Here is a 24,405-nt window from a genome sequence, read left to right on the forward strand (position 1 = left end):
AGCTTGACCCCCCCATCTCAAAATATTTAGTTCCAGGGACCCCTCCCCGGAAGCAAAATTTGAGTTACAAATGTTCGCTTAAAAATACATATTCAAAGATGTGCGCACATTTTTACGACTTTTCAAAAATAGCAGATCTACAAGCTCGCAGCGCGGCACTCGGTGCCGCGCTGTGAGCTTGTATATCTGCTATTTTTCAATAGCTAAAGTCACTATAGGACCCCTCCACCTTGGGCCCTGGTAACTCAGTCCCACTTTCCTACCCCTTGTGACGCCCCTGCATGCAGTACAGTGCTTTTTCTCTGTCCTCCAGCAAAGGTCATCTTGACTGAGGCCAGATTTAGCTCCCCCCATCTCTCACTCACTCACACACTCACTTGTGAGAGGAGAGAGCACGCTTTTCCAGTGCTGCTTGCTGTCCACTAGATCAGGGGTCTTCAACGGGGGGTCCGGGACCCCTAGGGGGTCCTCAGAGTTACTACAGGGGGTCCTCCAAATCTTTGTGTGATAGAAACTTTTTTCTCCTTTTTTTATATTAACCACTTGAACCCTAGCATCCATATTCTGAGAACTTTGGCCAAAAATAGCAGATCTACAAGCTCACAACGCCTCGCACTGCGAGGCGGTGTGAGCTTGTAGATCGGCTATTTTTGGCATAGAGGTTTGGTGTAGAGGAGAAAAAGAGCAGACCAAGTACAGAGTGGAAGGTCAAGTTTATTAGGTAATGACGCTCAAGTGGTTAAATATCTGAAAACACAAATTGACATGAATCCAAAATACACTGATGATCGTGCTGTCAAACGATGAAACTATTATGGAATCTATGAACAGGTTGTGGGGGTCCCTCCCTGCTTCATCTCTCCCTCAACTAAGGGGTCCTTGGCCTGAAAACATTGAAGACCCCTGCACTAGATGGAGAGACAGTGACCCCTGCTTGCCAGTGCCTCTGCTGCACTGAATAAGCAGAAAACACTGTTGCCTAGTGTTTTTCTAGTTGGCATTCAGCTTGGGGGACAAGGCAGCATATATTACTTGTCAACACACTGGCTGGCAACAGCAACTACTGCATTTTTCCATCAGTAATTACCACATGTACACACAGTAAACTTGATGTTAATGTAACTCAGAGAGTGTCAAAATGCCATTGTCTGCGAATGCGGCGTTAATCCATTTAGGCCTGAACACATTATGACGCAATATTTTATGCTTTAAATATAAAAAAAATAGATATACAAGCTCACAGCGCGGCACCGAGTGCCGCGCTGCAAGCTTGTAGATCTGCTATTTTTGAAAAATCGTGAAAATTCGAATTTTGACCCGATTCTATAAGTGTCTTTTGAATCCTTCTAGGATTTTTGGAAAAAACCTATGTTTCTATGTCAGCAATCTGGCCAGCCATCGTCAACTAAAAGGTCCTTTTCACTTCAACTGGAGCTCAGTTAGTCTGTTCTTGAGAGACTACTATGTCAGTGGTTCTCAAACCTTTTCATGTGAAGGACCCCCAAAATGATATGTATTTGGCCACGGACCCCCATTTCAAAATATTTAGTTCCAGGGACCACCCATGAAGCAAAATTTGAGTTACAAACGTTCGCTTTGAAAATACATTTATTCAAACATTTTCACACATTTTCAGGACTTTTTTTCAAAAATAGCAGATCTACAAGCTCGCAGCGCGGCACCTGGTTAAAGCATTCAATAATTCTAGGCCCTAAATGGGTTTTAAATAAACCCAGAGGATTTTCCTGTGTGCTACTGGTGGCCAAGGATCTCATCCTGACAGAAACGTGCTTGTGTTTCTCTTATCCTGCTCTTCCTGTCAGTATCCGTGCGGTCCTGTCACAATAATGAAAACCCAATACAAAGAAGAAGAAGAAGTGACCTGCCCTCTCTTCCTGTGCTCAAAATACTTGCGGCTATATTGCCATAACCTGAATAAGCCAATGCACTTGAAAGACCAGTAAGACTCCCAAAATCGGGAGATAAGCGACCGTCAGCTCGCATACACAAACTTTAGAAGGCAGGAGGGAATATAGGGACAGATCCATGTAGATGACATGACTAGAGATTCTGTTTACCGCTTTGCGTGATTTTAGGGCAAAATCAGTTGGAGCAGTGTCCAAAAATGTGTCTTGCAAGAATCGGCGTCATGGTGGCGCTAGAAGAGGGCCATGTGAGAAATGAACCGGGTTGCCACCAGCTGCTCATATCTTTTTTCGGAATGAAAATCCGACTTACGGGTGAGGAGGAAAGTGTGTTTTTATGTATAATGCATTCTAACCAGAATCACAAGGCAGACCCAGAATGGACCGTGCACTTCCACGTTTTCGTTCAGTCACATGATCTGCCACTGGAGGCAAGCGTTTAGGTTCCGTACGGAACACTTGTTTGTTAAATCGGCAAAAATAATGTATTTTGAGTTGTTTTATAACAAAAATAGCCTATTCTCGTCTACCTTTTCAATCTACCTCTGTGGCTTTGAAAGAGTTAATGTGGCCCACAGGTTAATATCGGAATAGTGATATTTTATTGATTTCAGCTGTTGCAATTCTAAACATGCAAACATAACCCGCTTTAATTACTTCAGTCTATACTAGAGCTTAATGACAGGTACTAGTCTGTCCAATGTATTTGTATTTAAGTTCATAAAGTTAAGAACATAGAAATGCATTTGAAAATAAATAAAAATGCAAATTTTCAAGATACAAATAAAAAAAATAGCTAAAAAAACTATTCCAATTCAAAAATAGAAGATCTACAAGCTCAAAATGTGTCACACTGTGACGCGTTTTGAGCTTGTAGATAGGCTACTTTTGCTATGTTTGACTGTATATACAATGTGGCCCTCTGGAGTGAGTGTGACAATATAGTGGCCCTCTCCATTATCAAAATTGCCAACCCCTGTGCTATGCCGACACCATGAAACAAGACTTCGGAGCATCCTTTGGAGTCTTTGGGTGCGTTTATATGCACAAATGCATTCCACTTATATTCGGAATGACAGCAAATTCAAAATAGAAATGCTCATATAAACGTTTAGGAATGGCCATTCCGGTCTGACCGGAATGAATTTTTATTCTGGTCTGAAGGGGTGGTATATGCCGTTTCAATCGGGATACATTTGTCATATAAACGCTCCATTCTGAATGAACTGCTGTCTGGAATAAATGAAGTATGTTGCACTGAGTACCCCCCTCCCCCCCCCCCACACACACCCCACCCTTCTCCGACCTGAAGTATACTGAAGTATACATGCCCACAGTTCTATTCCGAATTAATCCTTTGGTCATGTAAACGACTGTGGAATGAGGGATACTTATATTCAGGTCCCATGTAAACGTTTGGGTATGAAGCTCTATTCAGAATAAGTTCATTCTGAATGCCATTCTGAATGAGCATATTAACGCACCAACTGTGTGTCCCTGGTCCAGAGCCTTAGCCAGTTCTCTCTAATGCCCTGCCTGGAACTCACCTCACATCATAGACAAAGAATTCCACTGCCCTGCGTGGGCTCCGACTTTAGTCAAAATAAAATAAACTACTTCACTACACACCTAAACAAAATAAAATAAACTACTTCACTACACACCTAAACAAAAGGTAGTTTTGTTGTTGTTGAAAGTCTATTCTTCTGGGTGGGAAGCCTCTCAGCACCCCACCTTCTCTGTAAAATACACTTTTGGGCAGAAAGTAATAATACCAGTAAGACTCCCTAATCGGGAGATAAGCGACCGTCAGGTGACATGTATACACAAAGAGGGCTGTAAGTGCCATTGGTTCCTGGGTGTAGGGGGACGTGTAGACATAGTGTGTACCGATTTGTGTGATTTTAGGGCAAAATCTGTAGGAGCAATGTCCAAAAATGTGTTTTGCAAGAATCGGCCTCATGGTGGCGCTAGAAGAGGGGCATGTGAGAAATGAGGGGTGGCGTCTCCGCGTTGCCTTGGCGGACGAATAGGTACCGGCCCCGGCTCTCCCGGACGCTCCTAGCCCGAGTTACGGCATTTTATGTGAGCTGCAGTGGAGGGGGTCCTCCACTGGGGGCGCCACCACTTTTGCATCCATTCTGGAGCACCAGGAGTCGGTGGTCCCCGGGAATTCCCCGTGAGCAGGCCCGTTGGGGTGGTCATTTGGTAATTTTTGCACATTTGGTCATTTTTTACATCTGGGGGTCCCCCAGGGACCTGGGGGTCCCTGAGGAGCTCCGGGGGTCCTTGGAGGTTGTAGTTTGGTAGGCAAGGAGCGTGTGTGCAAAATTTGGCATGGATCGGGGCAACGGTTGCGGAGATATGAGCAGGGCAAGAGTGTGACGTGTGAGGTGTGACAGACAGAGGGACTGACACTACTTACAGTTTGTGGAGGTTTTGATAGTAAGTGCGACCTGACGGTCGCAAAAACCGCCGCCGGACGGAAATTATTTTGTTGACTCCACGGTGCCCTCTACAGATAGGGTCAATGGTAATATATTGATGAGATCTGTTGAGGGCACTGTGAAGTAGACAGACAATTTCCATCTGCCAGACATTTTATTTTCTGCCCAAACAGGGTATTTTACAGAGAAGGTGGGGTGCTGAGAGTATTCCCAAATGGGAGAATAGACTTTCAACAACACAAAACAGACTTTGTTTCGATGAGTAGTGAAGTAGTTTTGTTTATTTTTTACTAAAGTCAGAGCCCTCGCAGGGCAGTGGAATTATTTTCTATGATCTGGGGGCGAGTTCGTGGCAAGGCGTTAGAGAGAAGGTAAGATGTCCTTGGTTCGAACTCCCTTTGGTCCGACCACCATAACCTCAGTAAAACTATGCCTAAACCTAACCTCAGTAAAACTATGCCTAAACCTAACCTCAGTAAAACTATGCCTAAACCTAACCCTAACCCTAAACCCTAAGTCGGACTATTGAGGTCGAGCCATGGGGCAGTCCCCAGAGAGAACTTGCTAACGCTCTGTACCAGGATTAAGGCTCTTTTCCACCGGCAGCGATAACGATGACGATAACGATTTTAAAAAGTGGGTTTTCAATTAAAGTGGATCGGCAGCATCCACCCAACACCGATAAAGACAACGATAGCCGACAACTACATCGTTAGGATCAACAACGATGTGGTTAAGATCACAGTGATATGGAATGGTTCTCTGACAAACAGCTCGAGGTGTGCTCTGCGCGAGCGGCTGTTAATTTGCGCCTCTTCACATTGATGTCCGATAACTTTATCGGACATCAATGTGAAGGCATAATTATCGCTGTGATATTTTATGGCTATCGTCATCGTTATCGCTGCCGGTGGAAAAGGGCCTTTAGACTCCAAGGCACAAACTCTCAACTTCCCTTGAGGAGCAGATGCATCTATCTATCTGTCATAAACATTTAGCTTTCGGATCATTTGACATTCTGTCTTCTTCACTTGCGAGGCTTTGATCTAATTGTCAGCGAAATGAAGATGGCAGAGTGGAATAACAGCTGTGTAAATTGTTAATGCATTTCAAAATGGGAGTATTTCCCACCTAAACAGCGATGCCGCAGACACTGGTGTTATATATATGCAAAATGCATCACTAGTACTTGCTGAAATACTAAAATATCTAAAAACACATATTGAACACAAAAAAAAACGATTGTGTTGATCGTGTCCCAAACAACAATAAAATAAGATCAGGTTGTACCAGAGGTGAAGTGGCCCTTTAAGTATTTGCAGACTTTGGCTTATGCACTGTGCACACAGTATATCAGATGGAAATGTAGCATTTACACAATGTCCCCAGACCCCACTTTCAGAACCACAGCTTTAAACTGATTTGTATCGCAGGGTTACAACTTAATGTTGAACATAAGCAAACAACACCGCTATCTCACAGCCAATATATTAGGCAGTGAGTGCTATTCAACCACACAAAACCTAGTGTCCCTATTCTGGAGTCTGGACATGGCAAACATTTGGTGAAACCAGGTAAACATACTGTAGATATTGTGATGAGGGGAGATAGGAGAGTAGAACTAGTACAAAGTCTTGGAGGAGTCCTGTGGGCTGTGGCATTTGAATAGTACTTGGTACAGTGATAATCAGCATGGCACGAAACTGTTAAGGCTTGTTCAAAGTGCCTGTACGTTAGGCTTTGTGTACGTCTGGGGTGAGATCTGTTTTTGTGGCCGCAGAGGAGCTGTTGTTGATGTTGGGTTGAGAAGAAGGATGAGAAGAAGGAGACAAGAGGGGGAGAGAGGGTGAGGCGCAGACAATGGTATGTCAGGCCATTAAATACAACGCGACACGACTTCAGATGGGGAGTTCTTTTTTTTATCATCCTACCAATGAGACGAATAGACCCTAAACAGCACCACGGGTACTTTAGAATGATGAAATCTCGCTTTTTCAACATCCCTAAGGGTTAGGTTTTAAGGTTAGGTTTAGGCATAGTTTTACTGAGGTTAGAGTTAGGTTTAGGCATAGTGGTTAACATTCACCAGGTTAACATTCGCCTGCGTCGAAAAGATGGGACGTGGAACAGATGCTATGTCGAAATGATAACACGCTCCCGTTTAGAATGCCTGTGGTTAAGGTGCCGGCTACACGGAGCTGGATATTTCTGAAGCTAGACATTTTTTTGTGCTGTTGGAGCTTGCAGCCACACGAAGCTGGATATTTCGGCTGTGAAACTGGATATTTTTTAAACCGGATAAATAAGTGGAGAGATTGAAAAATATCTGATTCACTGGATCTGTGTAGACAGGGAACCCGGATATCTCTGAAGACTTTACTGTGTGTGTGCTTGTCGTGTATCTTTGTCGTGTGGACCTAGATATTTCTCTATGTGGATATCTGAAAAACCAGGATATATGAAATATCCAGCTCCATGTGGACCTAGATATTTCTCTATGTGGATATCTGAAAAACCGGGATATATGAAAGATTCAGCTCCATGTGGACCTAGATATTTCTCTATGTGGATATCTGAAAAACCGGGATATATGAAAAATTCAGCTCCATGTGGACCTAGATATTTCTCTATGTGGATATCTGAAAAACCGGGATATATGAACAATTCAGCTCCATTTAGCCATGGCCTAAGTGTGCCAACACCAACTCTGTAACTGACCCAGTGCCAGTCACTATTATGCATGTGTTGGGGAAGTTTCTGACGAATCCACGACTCGGTTCAGACGATGCTCCGCGAGTCAGCGGAACGCCTCAGGTGTTGTTCTCCCCTCCGAGTAGAAATAAAATGAAGAAAGGTTTACTGCTATGCAAGTGGATTGTCTATTGGAGTGCATGGTTGATGCTCAACTGAGGCAGCAACAGGCCCCAAGGGCAGTAACTGGCTCCCTGCACACAACGAAGATGGAGATTGTGCGCGCGTGCGTGCGTGCATGCATTTATGCGTCTCTGTTTCTTTGTCAGTGTGTGTGTATGTGTCTGTGAGCATGTGCACGCTCACACGAATGATGCGGTTGCAAAGAAAGAGAGAGGTAACAAATAAGATGAACAGAAACTCAGATTGAGTGCCTTTGCGTGCGTGCGTGCGTGCGTGCGTGCGTGCGTGTGTGTGTGTGTGCGCGTGCGTGTGTGTGTGTGTGCGTGTGTGTGTGTGTGCGTGTGTGTGTGTGTGCGTGTGCGTGCGCTGCAGCGGCCCTTCACTCACCCGATATACTGCAGTGGATGACTCTGGTGAATAACAATCCTACACGTGGGGCACGTGTTGTTCTCCTCCAGATACTTCACTAGACAGCTCCTACAGACTGCACACACACACCGACACACACATTTGAATACTTTTATTTGGATCTACAACAACAATTAACATGCCAGATCCAAACATTTTTGAAGAGGGTTTCAAATGATGGCAAAACCAGACGCAGTATGCAGTATGTTTAACATACAGAATAATAATATGGATATGCACTGATTATACTCTATCTAAGAAAATGTCCACTCAAGGATAGACAAAGCATCGTCTCTTACAGATTTTTCTTTCAAAAAATAAGAGATACATTTATATCACAATGTACTGCAAAAGGGCTACGGTTTCGTTTTCCACATCCACATGGAATAATGCATAATCAGAGCATTCACATAATAATGTAGCAATGGAAGAATGGAGAAGGGAGGGAATATAAGAAATGGGACAGATCCTTGTTGATGACATGACTGATGTCTGATTGGACATTATATTGTCCAATCAGAAAAGGGACAGGAAAAAGTCCATTGAAGTCAATACATTATAAAAAGGTTATTGGGGCGATTAACGTCAACTTATCTCCGTTTCATTTCATGCATGGTCCTTTTCTCCCCCCTTATGGGTCACGTAACGAGACACTGAGGTGAAAATGTGAAAGCTGAAAAACACATTTTATGTGCATTTGAGGTCAGCTAGAGGTAACAGAGCCAGGGACGTGCTGGGCCCCTGATTCAGCCCGGAAAAAATAGTTGGAGAGGCCCTCATTAGCTGCTGCTACTCAAAGATTTGCCATTTCAGATCATGACAAGTGACAACCCAGTGGGCCAATTACATGAGTTATATTTTGTCGTTGTCGGGTGGAAACCTTGTATGTCCAAAACAGTTTGTTTTGTATTTATCATTTTAAAAATGATTTAAACTAGTGAAAACAGACGATCTACAAGCACACAACGCCTCGCACCGCGAGGCGTTGTGTGTTTGTAGATCTGCTGTTTTCACTACTTTTGTGCAACTGCCTTGTCTGATGAAGCAGGGCTTTGCTTTGCGAAAAAATGTATAAATTTGAAACTTGGAGATACGAGGTTTCTCTCCGACAGTGACGATTTACTTTGTTGGCCGCCCAACTCCCAAAATGGAATGAAGGCCGACATTTTATTTTAAATTTTGTCCTAATGGCTGGCCGGGAGTTGTCCCGCTTTTCCCAATGGCCAGCACGTCCCTGAACGGAGCACAGGAGGCAGGACGGTCCCAGAGCCCAGCTTCAGCATTATTTTAAGCTCTGCACACACACAGGCAGTGGTTCAGGGGTAAAGCAGCCTCTGTGGAACCAGAGGGTTCCGAGTACGAACCTTGGCTTTAGCCTTGGCTAAAAGGCACACACTCTGAACCGTTCTGGGGATATTGTGTACCGGTATGTCTTTTTTTCCTGTTGTCTTTACTAGTGTCAAGTAAAGTTTTACTTAACATGTGGTACAGAACCATATTTTAAAGGAAAAGGTAAAGCATCTTTTTTGGTGGATTGTTATATAGTTATATATTTGAACTGGAAATCACTGCTTCGGTAACTGGGGAAAAAAACCATGATGATTCCAACTGGGACATATTATTCATATTAAATAGATGATCTGCTTATTCACTGTGGGTGTGCAACTACCCTTAAAACATGCTTTTATTTCTGGCTGAGTCGAACCAGGAGACAGGAGACGTAGTGTTCACAGATCTACCTTAACCTCAAATGAGAAAGACTTCAGTTCATACGTTTAACCTCAAATGAGAAAGATGGAGCTCAGGCAACCACAACATGATATGAATGTTTCTGTTTTGTCTCTTTTCTAACACGCTGTGGATCAAAGCTATCCACTGGGCTCTCCATTAATGCCCTACGAAGCCAGAGTGCAGTAACTACGCACAAAATCATTACTGATAAATGGGTTCAAAAGTGTTTCAACCGGTCAGCAGTGTTGATTTCGTCATCTAAAACTATGACCAAAAATGTTTGTCGACTGTGTTTTTTTCACTGACGAAAACTAAATAAAAACTAAATAAAAACTAAGCTGTGATGACTAAAACTAAGACTAAATATATTGACTATTTCGTCAACAAAATAAAAACTAGACTAAAACGTTAGGGAGGGACTAGTGGAGAAGAGAGTCATTTTATGTTTGGTTGCTCTCAGGTGTTGCAGCGCGACGCGTTGTGAGCTTGTTGATCTGCTATTTTCAGCACACAATCAAGTGTAAAATCAGTCATTACGATGTCATCAAGGCCTGCCAAAATACATTTTAGTTGACTAAATCAACAGTGGATTTAGTCGACTAAAATCTTATGATAATTAGTCGACTAAAATTAGACTAAAACTAAAACTGTTGGGGTGACTAAATTATGACTAAAACTAAAAGACATTTTATTCAAAAGACTATGACTAAAACTAAATCAAAATTTGCTGTCAAAAACAACACTGCCGGTCAGCCAAATGAGATAAAGATATATAAGTGATATTACACTGATTCTATAGGTCTGTCATCCAGAGTAGGCCAGCAAGTCCCCCAACTGTGGTACGATGGCTCCCTCTTGTGAACAGATGAGGTACTACCATTGTCGGTGTAACAATGTATTATGATGGTAAATATTCATTGTATACTTTATGTAAATAACCTAATTATTATAATTCAATATTTTGTATTATATTGAACCTTTTCAGCATTTGTCTGACACTCAAGAGTAACTTGTAATGACTTCAAGTAAAAGGGATATTTCACTTACAAACATGTTGTGGGGTCATTTTAATGTCTACTCTGGCTTTTGTGAAGACCCTAGACAGTTTTTGAAGTTGCTTGATTCAGTATTTAGATGGGGGGGTGAAAATAATTTAATACAATAAAAAAATACTATGAAATGAATGAAAAAAGTAATAAAAAAACACAGCCGCCTCACATATTAGAAGGACAATATCAGTCATCAGAACCAAGGATGTGTGTTTTCGATTAATCTAGGTCAGGGGTTCCCAAACTTTTTTGTCTCAGGGCACCCCATAAATATTTTTTTAATCCGAGGCACCCCTAGACTATAATTTTCACTCCCAGCACCTTGAATTTATAGCATATCGTTGTTGTCGGGTGGAAACCTTGTATGTCCAAAACCGTTTGTTTTGTATTTATCATCTATAAAATGTACTATTAAAACTAGTAAAAACAGCAGATCTACAAGCAAAGTAGATCGGCTGTTTTCACTAGTTTTATGTGATGGTCTTGTATGATGAGGCAGGGCAAAAGACGTACACATTTGAAACATGGAGATACGAGGTTTCTGCCCGACAGTGACGATATTTTAGTGATTATGTTGCGAGGAAAACGTTGAGATAATAGCCATTTTGGTTAGAACTTAAATAACGTTATACTTCAGGTTTAAGATTATACTAAATAATATTTTTTCAAGTGTCCAAATAAATTCCAAATATTATCAAATTATCTCGCGGCACCCCTGGACTGCCGTCGCGGCACCCCAGGGTGCCCCGTCACCCACTTTGAAAAGCCCTGATCTAGGTATCATTGTTAAAATGGAGTTTGAAGTTACAATATAGCAAGTGTCTGATAAAAATTAACATCAAATATCTAAACACTAAATCAATCAAACTGTCTGAGTAGACATCAAAATGACCCCAAACATGTCTGAAAGTGAATTATCTCTTTAACTGTCGAAGAGGATTCATTTAGTTCATGGCCATAGCAAAGAACCATCGTCGGTAAGAAGAAATAAATAAATAAATAAAATGTCAATTAGCAGCCAGTAGGCCACATTAAGCAGTTTTGTTTACTCACCATTAGGGCTGTCACAATTATTACATAATCGTCTAATCGCAATTATTTTACATAATCGTGATTATTTTTCATAATTGTCATAATCGTTTCCATGTTGAAATATGTTCATATATATTTTTTTAAGTAAAAAATAGTGGAAATAGCAGATCTACAAGCTCACAACGCGGCGACGCGTTGTGAGCTTGTAGATCGGCTATTTCCACTATCGATGTTCTTTTTTTAAGTATAAAGTTGTCAAATATGTCAGTAATTTCTTTGTAGGTTATGTGTCATATCTGCCATGTGCAACTTCAAAGCCTAAAAGCCAAACAGAAATGTCATTGTCAACGACAAAGACACAATTAAATCGTTAATCGCAATTATTTGAGTGACAAATAATCGGCGTGTAAAATGTCATAATCGTGACAGCTCTACTCGCCATTTGATTACAACACCAAGAGTTCACCTGCCAAGCAGGCGATGCGGTGATGTAATGAAAGTGGTTAACACCCTCGAAGCCAACACATACTGTAGGTATCAGCTAAGTGTGGAACTTTTCGACTGCAGCTTTAGCACCACACTACACGACACTAGACCACACCACACCACACCGCACCACATAAAAATATTGACATTTTCCATTACACAAAAGTACCCCTATCGTTAAGAAACAAATTGACCCTTTTAACTGTGATTATAAAACAATATCAAGTTGTATTACAACTATCCTAATTATAATACAATGTAGTGGATTATAACTGTTATTATAATACAGTATAAAGTATCAATATATTACTATGGTAACTATAATAGATTATAATAGTGGTTATAACACAATATAATCTATTATCATGTATTATAACTACCCGTATATCCTGGTGGTCTAAATGAAAAGTCAGTGAGTGATCAGTCATTGTGTGTTTGGCCCTGTTTGGCCTAGCTCAGACCTACTCTAGATTGGATACTTTTTTGGTACCACATTTAGTACCACTTTCACACCACTCTACCCAAGTCCATGTAGTGGAAAACCTGGCACAAGTGGGCGGTGTGGAGTGGTGCGGTGTTGGGCCATGTCAGTGGAATTATTATAATTATTGGTCTCTCGACAAGAAAGTAAGACATTTTTAGAGAATGGGAAAAGGGTGGAAGCAGAGGTGCATGGAGATGTTACTAGGTACTTACAGGTGTGTAAGCACTCTGTGACAGTAGTGGCATCGATCAGGTACCCCTCACACAGGCTACACGTGATGTGGGCGTTGATGTCCCACAACTTTATCTTTCGGGTCAGCATTTCGGGGTTCTATGGGGAGAAATGGAGGAGAAACATCAAACATGATTAAATGTAGGCCTAAGTTACAAAAAGAGACACAGTAACTGCTGTACTAGATAAATACGATAAGGTAAGGAATTGTATTGTCACAAATTGTTGTTTAGTGCAGTGGTTCTCAACCTGTGGGTCGGGACCCCCAGGGGGGTCCCCAGATGATTAACTTGAGTTTTCTCTCTCAACAGTAAACAAACCAACATAAAGTTTAAGTGTATAGAGGGTATCTAAACACTTCTAAAGAGACAATTTAAGGACTTTTTAATACCTCTAAAATGACAAATAAAAGATTGGACAAAATGTCAAATATTAGAGGCAGAAATTGTGAAAATAGGCGCTCTACATGCTCACAACACCTCGCATATTATTATTATATTATATTATATTATATTATATTGGGGGTCGCAGCCTGAAAAGGTTGAGAACCACTGGTTTAGTGCATCCAAAAACCAAATAGCAGCAATGGTAGCAACAAAGGAATACAGATACAGCAGTCAGTTGTCAAATAGAAACACCCATAACACATACAATAATAAATCTTAACATAAGGGGAGACTACAAGAAAGCATAAACTGGATAAGATAAGCCCATATTGCACTTGGCATCATAAACAAAGAGAACAGCGTCTGTGTATGTTAGTATAGCTTAGTCTCTATCAGGCATGGAATTTCGACATTTTAGGGGCAAGGCCACTTGGCCTTTGGTATTGTCCATTTTTTGAGGGCACAAAGGCCAAATGCCAGGGCAGGAAGGCCATCAAATAAAACAAGATTTTAGGCCATTGAAAGGATTTGTTGAATGTAAGGATAATTTAAGGGTTCTTTAAATCAAAATCACTGGATTGGTTTAAAGGTGGGGCCTCTGGAGTTAAGATTTCAGAATCTCAACAAAAGACACTGGTGTCTACATGACAAGAAAGAGACTGTTGTCTACTATCTACATATTGGCAAGAAAAAAACAAAGGAGAAAGTTGAAAATAGCAGATCTACAATCTCACTTGTAGATCAGCTATTTTCAAATAGCTATGGCTGAAGTGGTTAATGTTGTATGCTTTTCCAAAGTAAGTACTTAAGTTTTCAAATAATTGTAGTTGAGACAATATTTGCCTCTGAGATGTAGTGAAGTAGTAGTACAATTATTGAAAATTGGAAATACTCCAGGTCAGTATAAGGCCGAAGTCGTGCCATGTGCTCAAATGGCCATCTGGCTATTGAGCAAGCAAGCGATCTAACAACGAAATCTCGCGACAATCTGTCCTGGCCGACTAGCACTAACCCCAAGTCCTACTCCTAACCCTCTGTCTGCATCCAGTGATATGCCAACTAGCACTAACCCCAAGTCCTACTCCTAACCCTCTGTCTGCATCCAGTGATATGCTATACAATCTGTCCTGGCCAACTAGCACTAACCCCAAGTCCTACTCCTAACCCTCTGTCTGCATCCAATGATATGCCAACTAGCACTAACCCTAAGTCCTACTCCTAACCCTCGGTCTTCATCCAGTGACATGCCACTGATAAAAGAGGAACAACGAATGAAAATCTGTAGAACAGTAGGTTCTCTTGTTTTGCTTCACCAGGCATCTGCAAATACAAGAGGTGAGCAAGCGTTGTTTTCACACTCTGCCAAGGGACAGAAGTAGTGAGTCATGCTTCAAAGCATGAACATGAGGATGTTGAAAGCATTGCAAACTGTGCATGCATGTGAGGGTGTGTGAGGGTGTGTGTGTGTGTGTGTGTGTGTGTGTGTGTGTGTGTGTGTGTGTGTGTGTGTGTGTGTGTGTGTGTGTGTGTGTGTGTGTGTGTGTGTGTGTGTGTGTGTGTGTGTGTGTGTGTGTGTGTGTGTGTGTAGTGTATGACTGAGTCAAGTGAAATATTCTTTCTTATTTGTCATTCAGCCATATAAATACAGATATGATAAGGAGTTTCTCCCGGTTCAGTGTATACAACAACAAAACAGTAATGACTGCGTGTTGCATCGGCTTAACTCGACTCAACTCTGCTCTTCTTTGTCGGTTTTCCCTAAGTACCTGGTACTTTTTGGGGTATCAAACGAGAACTAGTGATACCAAAAGGTGACGTGAAAACAGTGCAGACTACAGATTGTTCAGAGAGAATCGTCACTTCTTATGTCATTGTGTCACGACGGACTCAAATCCATGGACCCGCAATACGGCCTGGAATCTTGCAAATAATGTTATGTATGTTAAGAAGGACAGTCATATTTGTATCCTTTTGTAGTTGTATTTTATATGGTTTGTAGGGATGACTCCTGAATGTCACATGATTTATGGGCGATTTATGCTTAGTTACTTTAAGTACCGGTGTCGTACACCGATTTACAAGCTCAAAACAAGTCGCAGCAGGACACGTTGTAGAGGTAAATGGGTACATTTGTTGTGAGATAAGACTGATTTGATTTGTTATAAGCCTTATCCTTTCTGTATCTTAAAGTAAAGGACTGCACTTATTATATGTGTATATATAGTACAAAGCAGACTTTTCTTTTTCTTTTTTTTTTTTCTATTGGGCTTTCCTGACTGTGGTAGTGGTACTGAGTGAACGGCTGAGGCTTCCTGTAATGTGAAAACCAAGATGTGGTGCTTTTTGACAACTTCAGCATGTCAGAGAAAGACACGAGTGGCAAAGGAGACACCACCCTCTTTAGTTTGATGCATTCATCGTACGCTTTAATGTGTTTTACCTTAAGGTGACTGAACATATTTGTAGTGTTGCCCGTCTTTCATACAAGTCTTACACCACGGGTGTTTGTTCACATGTATAATTCTGCCTGTAACTGACCAATTTCCACATGAAAGTCGCTACGTGTCCTCTTTTTGGAACTAATTTGGTTCCACTTGCATCTTTTGTAACCTCAGCCAAACAAACTTCACTAACATCTCTCACACATCCCCGTCTCTAGCTATCACACATGCACTCCTCCTTCTCTCCCTCTCACCCCCTCTCTCTCTAAGTCACAGACAGACAGACACACCTCTTTCATGGTGTAGTAGCTGTTGTACTTGTTATTTTGCACTTATTTGTGAAAATTGATTGAAACAAGAGTACCCAAGATCAAATGTTTTACAAGCCATATCATATTATCATCCGTTCTTGAAAGCGTCTGTGAGGACCTCTCTCAAGCCCTTTGCACACAGGACAGTTGTGTTTTTTTCATTTGCTGCATGAATAAAACACATTGGATTTGGTGTGCAATGCTGTGCGGAATCGGCGCTGCTGATCCCAAAAGGTGTCATGAAAGGAGTGATGAGTTTTTTACCGCATGCGACAAGACGCACAAATCGAACTGGGTTCGATCGAGAAAAAAAACGCACGGCCGCAGCCACTCATCGCACGGCTAATTCGGATCCAGGTCGTAGAGAATCATTGTTTTCTTTTAAAAAAATGAAATTGTCCGCTTTATCCGTGCGGATAAACGCGCCTGTGTGCAAAGACCTTTAGCTGGTCGGCACATTCTCTGAGTACAGTACACATACTACACAGCCTGGGATGTGTTAGCCTTGCAGGGACTTATGCTGGAGAGCATCGTCCTCATGCCATCAGTGAGCAGACAGAGTGCATGTTTGCCAAGGAGAGGGGTTGTGATCTCAGTCCTGGAGAATGCGACATCACCAATACATTTACTGAAGTAGCTATTCACAGTAAGTCCATATTCTTCGAATTCAATGTGTTGATTGTAGGTGGCTGGCTGGCTGACTGCTTGATTGCAGTGCTTTCGTTTGTAATCCACTGATCAACTCATCTAGTTCATGTATTACCTCCTTTGAGTACTGTATTTAGAGTGAGTGAGTGAGTGAGTGAGTGCCTGGCTGACTGACTGATTTACTGACTGTTAGTTGGGCTGACCTGCCTGCTAGCAGAGATGGGCGAAAACACACACAAAAAAACTTGGTCAGTATCAGTACTTGGTCAAATACTGACCAGGATAGTGTCATGGTAACAGTATCCTGTAAGTATTTCACTGTATTTGTATTTCAAATACTTTATGTATTTTTGCCCATCTCTGCTGCTAGCTCGACAGACCGACTTACCAGCCATGCTAACTTTATTGTGCAAATGTGTGTGCCTGACTCTCTGCCTAATGCTGCGTTCAGATGGGCTCAGGCAAGCGGTAGACGGCAAACCGGAAGTCATTTTAGTGGACGGGAGTAGAACGGCAAACGGTACAGTAGTCCGGCAGTCGAAACCGGTGACGGTAAACGGCAGACGTGCCGTTCAAAGTTAAATTAATTTATCTTTTTACCGTGGTACAGGACGGAATCTGGAACCGGATGTTACGTAGCTCCATCTCACGGGACAAATTCGAGCAGAGCGCCAACACACACAGAACACACATCAGCCAGCAGTAGCAGAGAGAGCAGCATGGAGCCACCTCAACCACCGCAGCGCGCGTTTTCATTTTGCGCGAGCGCTTTAAATAATTAATTAATGTTGCCGTACCGTTCCGTCGGGCATATTTTGTTCTACCTTGCCGTACCGTCCAGCAGGTGGTGCCGTTTGCCGTCTACCGCTTGCCTGAGCCCATCTGAACGCAGCATTAGTCCATTGTCTTGTTTCGTCCCTAGTTCCATCATGTGTTTTTGAGTGACTGACTAACTAAGTTTAACTTGACTCCAGCTTAACATACTGTAACTCCACTAATGGCTTGTCTTATCCACAGTGATACCATGTTCTTTTAACTGGATGATCTATTCTAGATGAACTAAAGGACTAAACTGAGTGTCTTACCCCTAGTGCCGCCATGTGATGTCCGTAGATGGGGTGGCACAGCCACCGCCTGTTGCTGTAGTTGTGCGGCCAGGGGTGTTAGCTCCGCATCATGAACAGCCTCCCATCTGAGCCTAAACAGGAGAGAATGGTCATACTCATTAGTGAAGAAACAACACAGAAAACAAAAAGTACCCTCATTGGAGCCTACTTGTAGCAAGGTTACAGGCAGCATAACACACAAAGTCTGTTTTTTTCGCTTTCTTTCACATGAAAATCAACAAACAAGACAACAGAATGACTTGGGGCATGCTTGTAATTCCTGCATTCGGTAGTTCACAAGCCAACCAAACTTCGAGTGATGGCTGGTTACTTTCCAAAGTAGCTTTAAGGGCAGGCAAACCACAGCTGAAATGCACAAGCATTTAATTGGGGATCAATTTCTCACCATGGGTACTGGTGGATTGGTGACATTTAACAAGATGGCAATGGAATAAAATGATAGTCACAGCCAAGACCGGAGAACCTGTTTTCTTGGAGAGCAAATACTTTCCTTTTAGAAATGAAGCAAACGTTAAATTCTTCAAAGTAAAGATAATATACAGGTAGTAGTAGTATGCTTTAAAAAGAAGAACAGCCTATATTGAAGTTGGGTAACACATTGTGAGCCTATTCCAGTGCACAAACCTGTATTGTCACCTATCAAAGGTACTCAGTTAAAAGGGTTCAATAGTATAAGCAGATGTTTGTATACCAATGCATCGTGAATTCTGAAGGCTCGTTCATACTCCAGAAAAGGTGAAGAGCAGTTCACCGCTGTGTAGTTTTCTAAAGTCTCACTGCACCCTCACTTCACCCTAGTATGACTATAGAAAACTACACCGTGGTGTTCTCTGGAGTATGAACGAGCCTTTACAGACCAGCACAATTCATCGAGTATATGTCACGCCTAGAGTCCCATTTATTGTACTACCAGATGTGTGGGGTCCGTTATCTTGACTTAAAGGAGTAGTTCACCCCCAAAATGACTTTTTTTCTATTGATTAGTCACGCCATCCGGAACGAATGTGGGTAAATTTATCGTTATCACATTTTTGTCTTAGGAATGCGACAAAAAACTAAAAAATATTATTGAACTCTAGTCTCCATGGTGTGACTAATCAATAGAAGAAAATTCATTTTGGGGGTGAACTACTCCTTTAAATGCCATTTTATGCCTTACATAAAGCAACATTTAATTACATTTGCGTATGAAATGTTACAGATGTGTTAATATTTAAAGCTTTGTTATGCAGATAAAGTTTGGCCTTGCCAAGAAAATATTTCCACAGTTCAACACACTAGAACGAGGCCCTAGTAGAATTGAAAGAGCAACACAACTTTGGGTACAACCGCTCCTAAAATGCCAACCAAACTGTTATTTCCCCATCCAACCAGCCAACGGTTTAGTCATATCATTATAGAAGTGATTCACAGGCTAATTGCAGAAACCCAACCCCTACGCTGTCACGATGTGCCGAGGAACGCCAAAATAACCCACTGCTTAAACAGCCTACAGACAGATGGGCAGACACACAGACACTGACACAAGGTACACACAACATTAAGCGGGGACGTGCTGGGCCCCTGATTCAGCCCGGGAAAAAGAGTTGGAGAGGCCCTCATTGCAGCGCTATAGAGAGAGATCTCTCTCTATAGCGCTGCTGCTACTCAAAGATTTGCCATTTCAGATCATGACAAGTGACAAGCCAGTGGGCCAATTACTGTACTTGAGTTATATTTCGTCGTTGTCGGGTGGAAACCTTGTATGTCCAAAACCGTTTGTTTTGTATTTATCATTTTAAAAAGGATTTAAACTAGTGAAAACAGATGATCTACAAGCACACAATGCCTCGCGGTGCGAGGCGTTGTGTGCTTGTAGATCGGCTGTTTTCACTACTTTTGTGCAACGGCCTTGATTAACACAAACTCTGCCATCAAAATACCCCTTTGTACCCCTTCTCTGCCATGCCCGTAGAACCCGTAAATGTAATAAAAATTAATTAAAAAACATTTTTTTATCGAAGCGCAACTAAAATAGGCCGGAACTAATGCTCCGTGATCGGTTTCTACACGGACACATTATTGAGCGGACTGGACAACTTTAACATTGGAGTCCCTGAACCGGAAGCGGAAGTCCGTCCTCTATTTTGGCCCGTTAACTTTCTGTCTGAACTCCGCGGCTTACAGATGGAGAACTTATTGATCAATTGAAAAAGTTTCAACGGATTCGAGAAGCTGATGGAATACGCGAACACACGATGCATAGCAGTGTCCGATCACGCACGATGGGAACTGGACGAGCGCCCACGTTAACAGGTAGGAGAAGCCGGCAGTGAAAGACAGAGAAATTAACGGGCTTTACGGCCGTAAACTACGAATGAGTTAAGCAGGGCTTTGCTTTGCGAAATAAATTATACATTTGAAACTTGGAGATACTAGGTTTCTGCCCGACAGTGACGATTTACTTTGTTGGCCGCCCAGCCCCCCAAAATGGAACGAAGGCTGATTTTTTTTTTTTTTTTTGGACCGTCCGGGAATGAACTGGCCGTTCGGGAGTTGTCCCGCTTTTCCCAATGGCCAGCACGTCCCTGACATTAAGACAGGAGGAGGAGGTCATGAACAGATGCTATATACGCACAGATACTGTGTTGACACAAACACATTCAAGCCAAACAAGAATTGACACACAGTCAATATAAAATCTGGTGGATTGGTGTGTTGAAGTTACTGTTGGTGTTCTTTCTCATGTATATTTCATAATATTCTAACTTACTGTAGGCTATATGTCCAAATGATGATGTTTTTTTTTACCACATAACATCATGACTTCACAATGTCAGGTATCTTAGGAAAAGGCAACGTAGGCCTATATCATTTTGTTATCACATAAGAGCGACGCACTAGTTACATGCAGTTTCTCATATTTAACTACTTTGACACCTGATCTACCTACACTACAGTCCAGTTGGTGGCGGTAATGCACCTTTAAGGTTACACCAACCACCAATAAACCCCAAAGAAAAGAAGAAGCAGCAACCATGTGACACCAAGACAGCCTATGGGCAATAGGTCGTGTAAAGGTAGCGCACTCACACACAGGAAAGAAAGAAATCTGTTACCAGATTTAAAAACACAAGCCTGCCCTACACAAAAAGTCATCTTTTAAACTGCACTGTGTCTTTTTTCAAGTGTACCAATGTTTCTGTCTTTCTGTCTACTCATCAGACTGTGAAATAAGCCCGGTTAGCCTACAGAAATAAGCAGTGAGCAGATGGCTAGGCTATAGACTGCCTACCGCAGCCTTATTTATTCAAAGATTCGGAGTGGAACAGCACACATATTATGGCTACGTGACAAAAAGAAGAAGGAAAAAAAAAAGGCTAATCTTGTCTAATTCTTCAATATAAGTTACAGTTACCTCACAATACCACTCTCCATCACATTCTCAATTAAAAAACTAGAAATGTGCAACTCTGGGAAATTACAAGTGTGGTTGCACTGATGCAAGTTGTGAGGAATCCACTTGGAATTTAATTCAGTCTTACAATTTATGTTATACATTGTGACTGGTGTCATGTGAAGCATGACAACGGTGACAACAGTGAAGCATGAACAAAAGCTTCACTTTTAGTGAAGTATCTTAACTTCCCATTCTCTCAATAAGGTAGTAATACAGTATGTTCTTGCTTCTTTAAGAATCCATTAGAAAGGCTATTCAAAGATCTTTGCCAGGGGGTCACCTCAATCCAGATCTGATGAGGGTAGGGCTGTCACAATTATTACATAATCGTCTAATCGTGATTATTTTACATTAACGCAATTATTTTGTCATAATCGTGAATGTTGAAAAATGTCAGAAATAGTGGAAATAGCAGATCTACAAGCTCACAAGCTTGTAGATCGGCTATTTCCACTATCAATGTTATTTTTTAAGTAGTAAGTTGTCAAATATGTCAGTAATTTATTTGTATATTTAGGTTCTTATGTGTCATATCTACCATGTGCAACTTCAAAGCCTAAAAGCCAAACAGAAATGTAATTATCAACGACAAATACACAATTAAATCGTTAATCGCCAATTATTTGAGTGACAATTAATCGTCATGTAAAATGTCATATCGTGACAGCCCTAGATGAGGGGTCCCCAAATGATTAGCTTAAAAGGTCAAGTCCGGACTAAAATAACATACATTACAGCCTTTTTCCCCAACTTAGATTGATCCCAAATGACTGGACATGGGGTCTATGCAGATTTGCGCTTGTCCCCCATAGCACAGAGTGGAGCCAAATAGGCAAGGTTTGTTTTTAATGAATCTGTTATTAGTCGTCATTACACAACACACGCAGGCATGTATTGGTTGTCCCACGCGAGTCACCACAGTCTCGTATATCATATTTTGGGGTGAGCATTTGGGAGAGAGGGCGAGATCATTTAGCGACCTACAACCGGGTTGCAACGTGGTCGGTAGTTTTCAGCGACCGGGTCGCTAAATCGTCCGACCGGGCCGGTAAATCACCGCAACCGTGCCGCTAAAGCGTCCGACCGGGTCGCTAAATCACCGACCGTGCCGCTAAAGCGAGCGACTGGGTCGCTAAATCGAACGACCGGGATGCTAAATCCACGGACCGGGTCGCTAAATGCACCAACCGGGACGCAAAATCCACGGACCGGGTCGCTAAATCCACCAACCGGGACGCTAAATCCACGACTGGGTAGGTAAATCCACCGACCGGTGGTCGCTTATCCACCAACCATCGGGCTACTAACCCTAACCCTAACCCTAAACCTAACCTCAGTAACCTTACCTCAGTAAGGCTAACCTGCCGACGCAACCTCCCGACTGGGTCGCTAAATCACCGACCGTGCCGCTAAAGCGACCGCCCGGGTCGCTAAATCGACCGACCAGGGCGCAAAATCTTCCGACCGGGTCGCTAGATGTACCAACCGAGTCGCTAAATCTATCGACCTAAAACTGCAGGCAGGTCGGTAGATTTAGCGACCGGGTCGGTCGATTTAGCGCCGCGGTCGGTGATTTACCGGGCCGGTCGGTTGATTTAGCGACCCGGTCGGTTGATTTAGCGACCCGGTCGCTGAAAACTACCGACCACGTTGTGACCCGGTTGTAGGTCGCTAAATGATCTCGCTCTTACTGGCATTTGGCACAACTGCCCATAGACAGAAAGGTTGACGCCTCCTCTCGTTCTAGGGCAGGGGTTTTCAAACTTTTTTGACTCAGTCAGGGCACCCCTGTAAATAACTCTTTCATCTACGGCACCCCTGAATTACACTGTTACATTTTAGAATCTTACATCATATTGGAGAAATATCCGTTTCCATCAGAACTGACTGAAAACCACTTGAACCCCAGCATGCCTATTCTGGGGAAGGTTCACCAAAAATAGCCGATCTACAAGATCACAAGGCGCCTTGTGAACTTGTAGATCGGCTATTTTTGTGACACCTTGTGAGCTTGTAGATCGGCTATTTTTGTGACGCCTTGTGAGCTTGTAGATCGGCTATTTTTGGTGAAGAGAGTTGTTGTAGATGGAAAAAGGAATTCATCAAGTACAGTGCAAATCAGGTCTGTTTCAGTGAAGTGATATTGATGTACAGTAGTGATATTGATGAATTCCAAATATTATCAAATTATCTCGCGGCACCCCTGGACTGGGATCACGGCAGAACTTTGAAAACCCCTGTTCTAGGGCATCTGTATGGCGGCATTCTGGCTAGCCATCGTCACCAAAGGGACCGCCCACTTGTCCCTTTTCAGAAGCGTAGCAACTCTGAGGCTGTCTCGAGAGATTAGTATCGCGGGGCAGGAGCAATAACTCTATGGGCAGGCGGGCCAAGCTTCTGCGTGTGCGTCACAGAAGTGGTCTCGCGTGTCCAGACTGTTGCCTACGTGATTTGGTCAAATGCTCCCAGCATACAGTCTGGCAGACGGAAATAGAAACGATGAGTGCGAGATGAAGCGGAAGTGAAGCCCCCACGTCACTTCCGTTTCAGTCTCACATCACACATATTTATCATTATATAAATAAAAATCATCTAAGCATGTTTAGCTTGATGCTTAGCAGAAATGACATTTTAAAATATATTTTTTTGAACGTTAATGCCCGTTTTCGATACTCGCCGTTCGGGAGCTGCTGTTCCAGACTCTATATAGCATTCAGAGATTGTGGAATAGTTGTCTGGCTACGCGAGACTACAGAAGTGGTGATCTAGGTAGGCCAATCAGAGTGGGTCTTCCTCCAAAATAAGAACGCTATGTGGACCACCAACTTTTAATACATTCTCAAGTATTTTGGGTTGAGTCAATAATGGACATGTATTTAAACTTTAAAGCCTCACTCATTTATGAATACATTTGAATTTTGTCCAATCTGTATGGTAGAGTATGTTAATGATGATACAATATAGCTTAAATAATTGGGGAGGTTGTATTTTGTCTGCTGCTCTTCTATTGAGACATTGAGACTCAGGATCTGACATGAATTGTGATGGTCATGATTGCAACCGAAGGTCGCGGTTTACCATGAGAAATGTCACAGCTTGTCTCCGTCTATCTGTCTGTGTCAGTCAGTACACATTTTATGTATACCCACAGTCTATGGGTTGGTTCCCTTGTCACTGTGACATGATTGACATCACAGGTGACATCACAGGTGATATCACAGGTGACCAATTATTTTCTGTCTGTGTTCTGAAGTTTTTTGAAGACATTGTTTGGTACAAGGGATTGTTTGGTACAAGGGGACAGAACAGAGAACCCACATAATAGAAATCACACCCAGTGTGAAGTTAGCTGTGCCTATCTTCACTTCATTAAACATGAAATGACA

General features: G+C 42.3%; 1 protein-coding gene across 1 annotated transcript in view; it reads right to left on the reverse strand.

Moving 5' to 3' along the window:
- Nucleotides 1-24,405, reverse strand: part of pcgf3 (polycomb group ring finger 3) — an 87,572-nt gene that overhangs the window by 26,533 nt on the left and 36,634 nt on the right. The window contains exons 2-4 of the mRNA XM_080745954.1: nt 17,539-17,651; nt 12,649-12,766; nt 7,634-7,730 (exon numbers count right to left, since the gene is read on the reverse strand). Of these exons, the coding sequence (XP_080602080.1) occupies nt 7,634-7,730; nt 12,649-12,766; nt 17,539-17,553 (230 nt within the window). The 5' untranslated portion in view covers nt 17,554-17,651. The remainder of the gene's footprint in view (nt 1-7,633; nt 7,731-12,648; nt 12,767-17,538; nt 17,652-24,405) is intronic.

The sequence above is a fragment of the Nannobrachium achirus genome, assembly GCF_963921795.1.
Source record: "Nannobrachium achirus genome assembly, chromosome: 17".
Taxonomy (NCBI): domain Eukaryota; kingdom Metazoa; phylum Chordata; class Actinopteri; order Myctophiformes; family Myctophidae; genus Nannobrachium; species Nannobrachium achirus.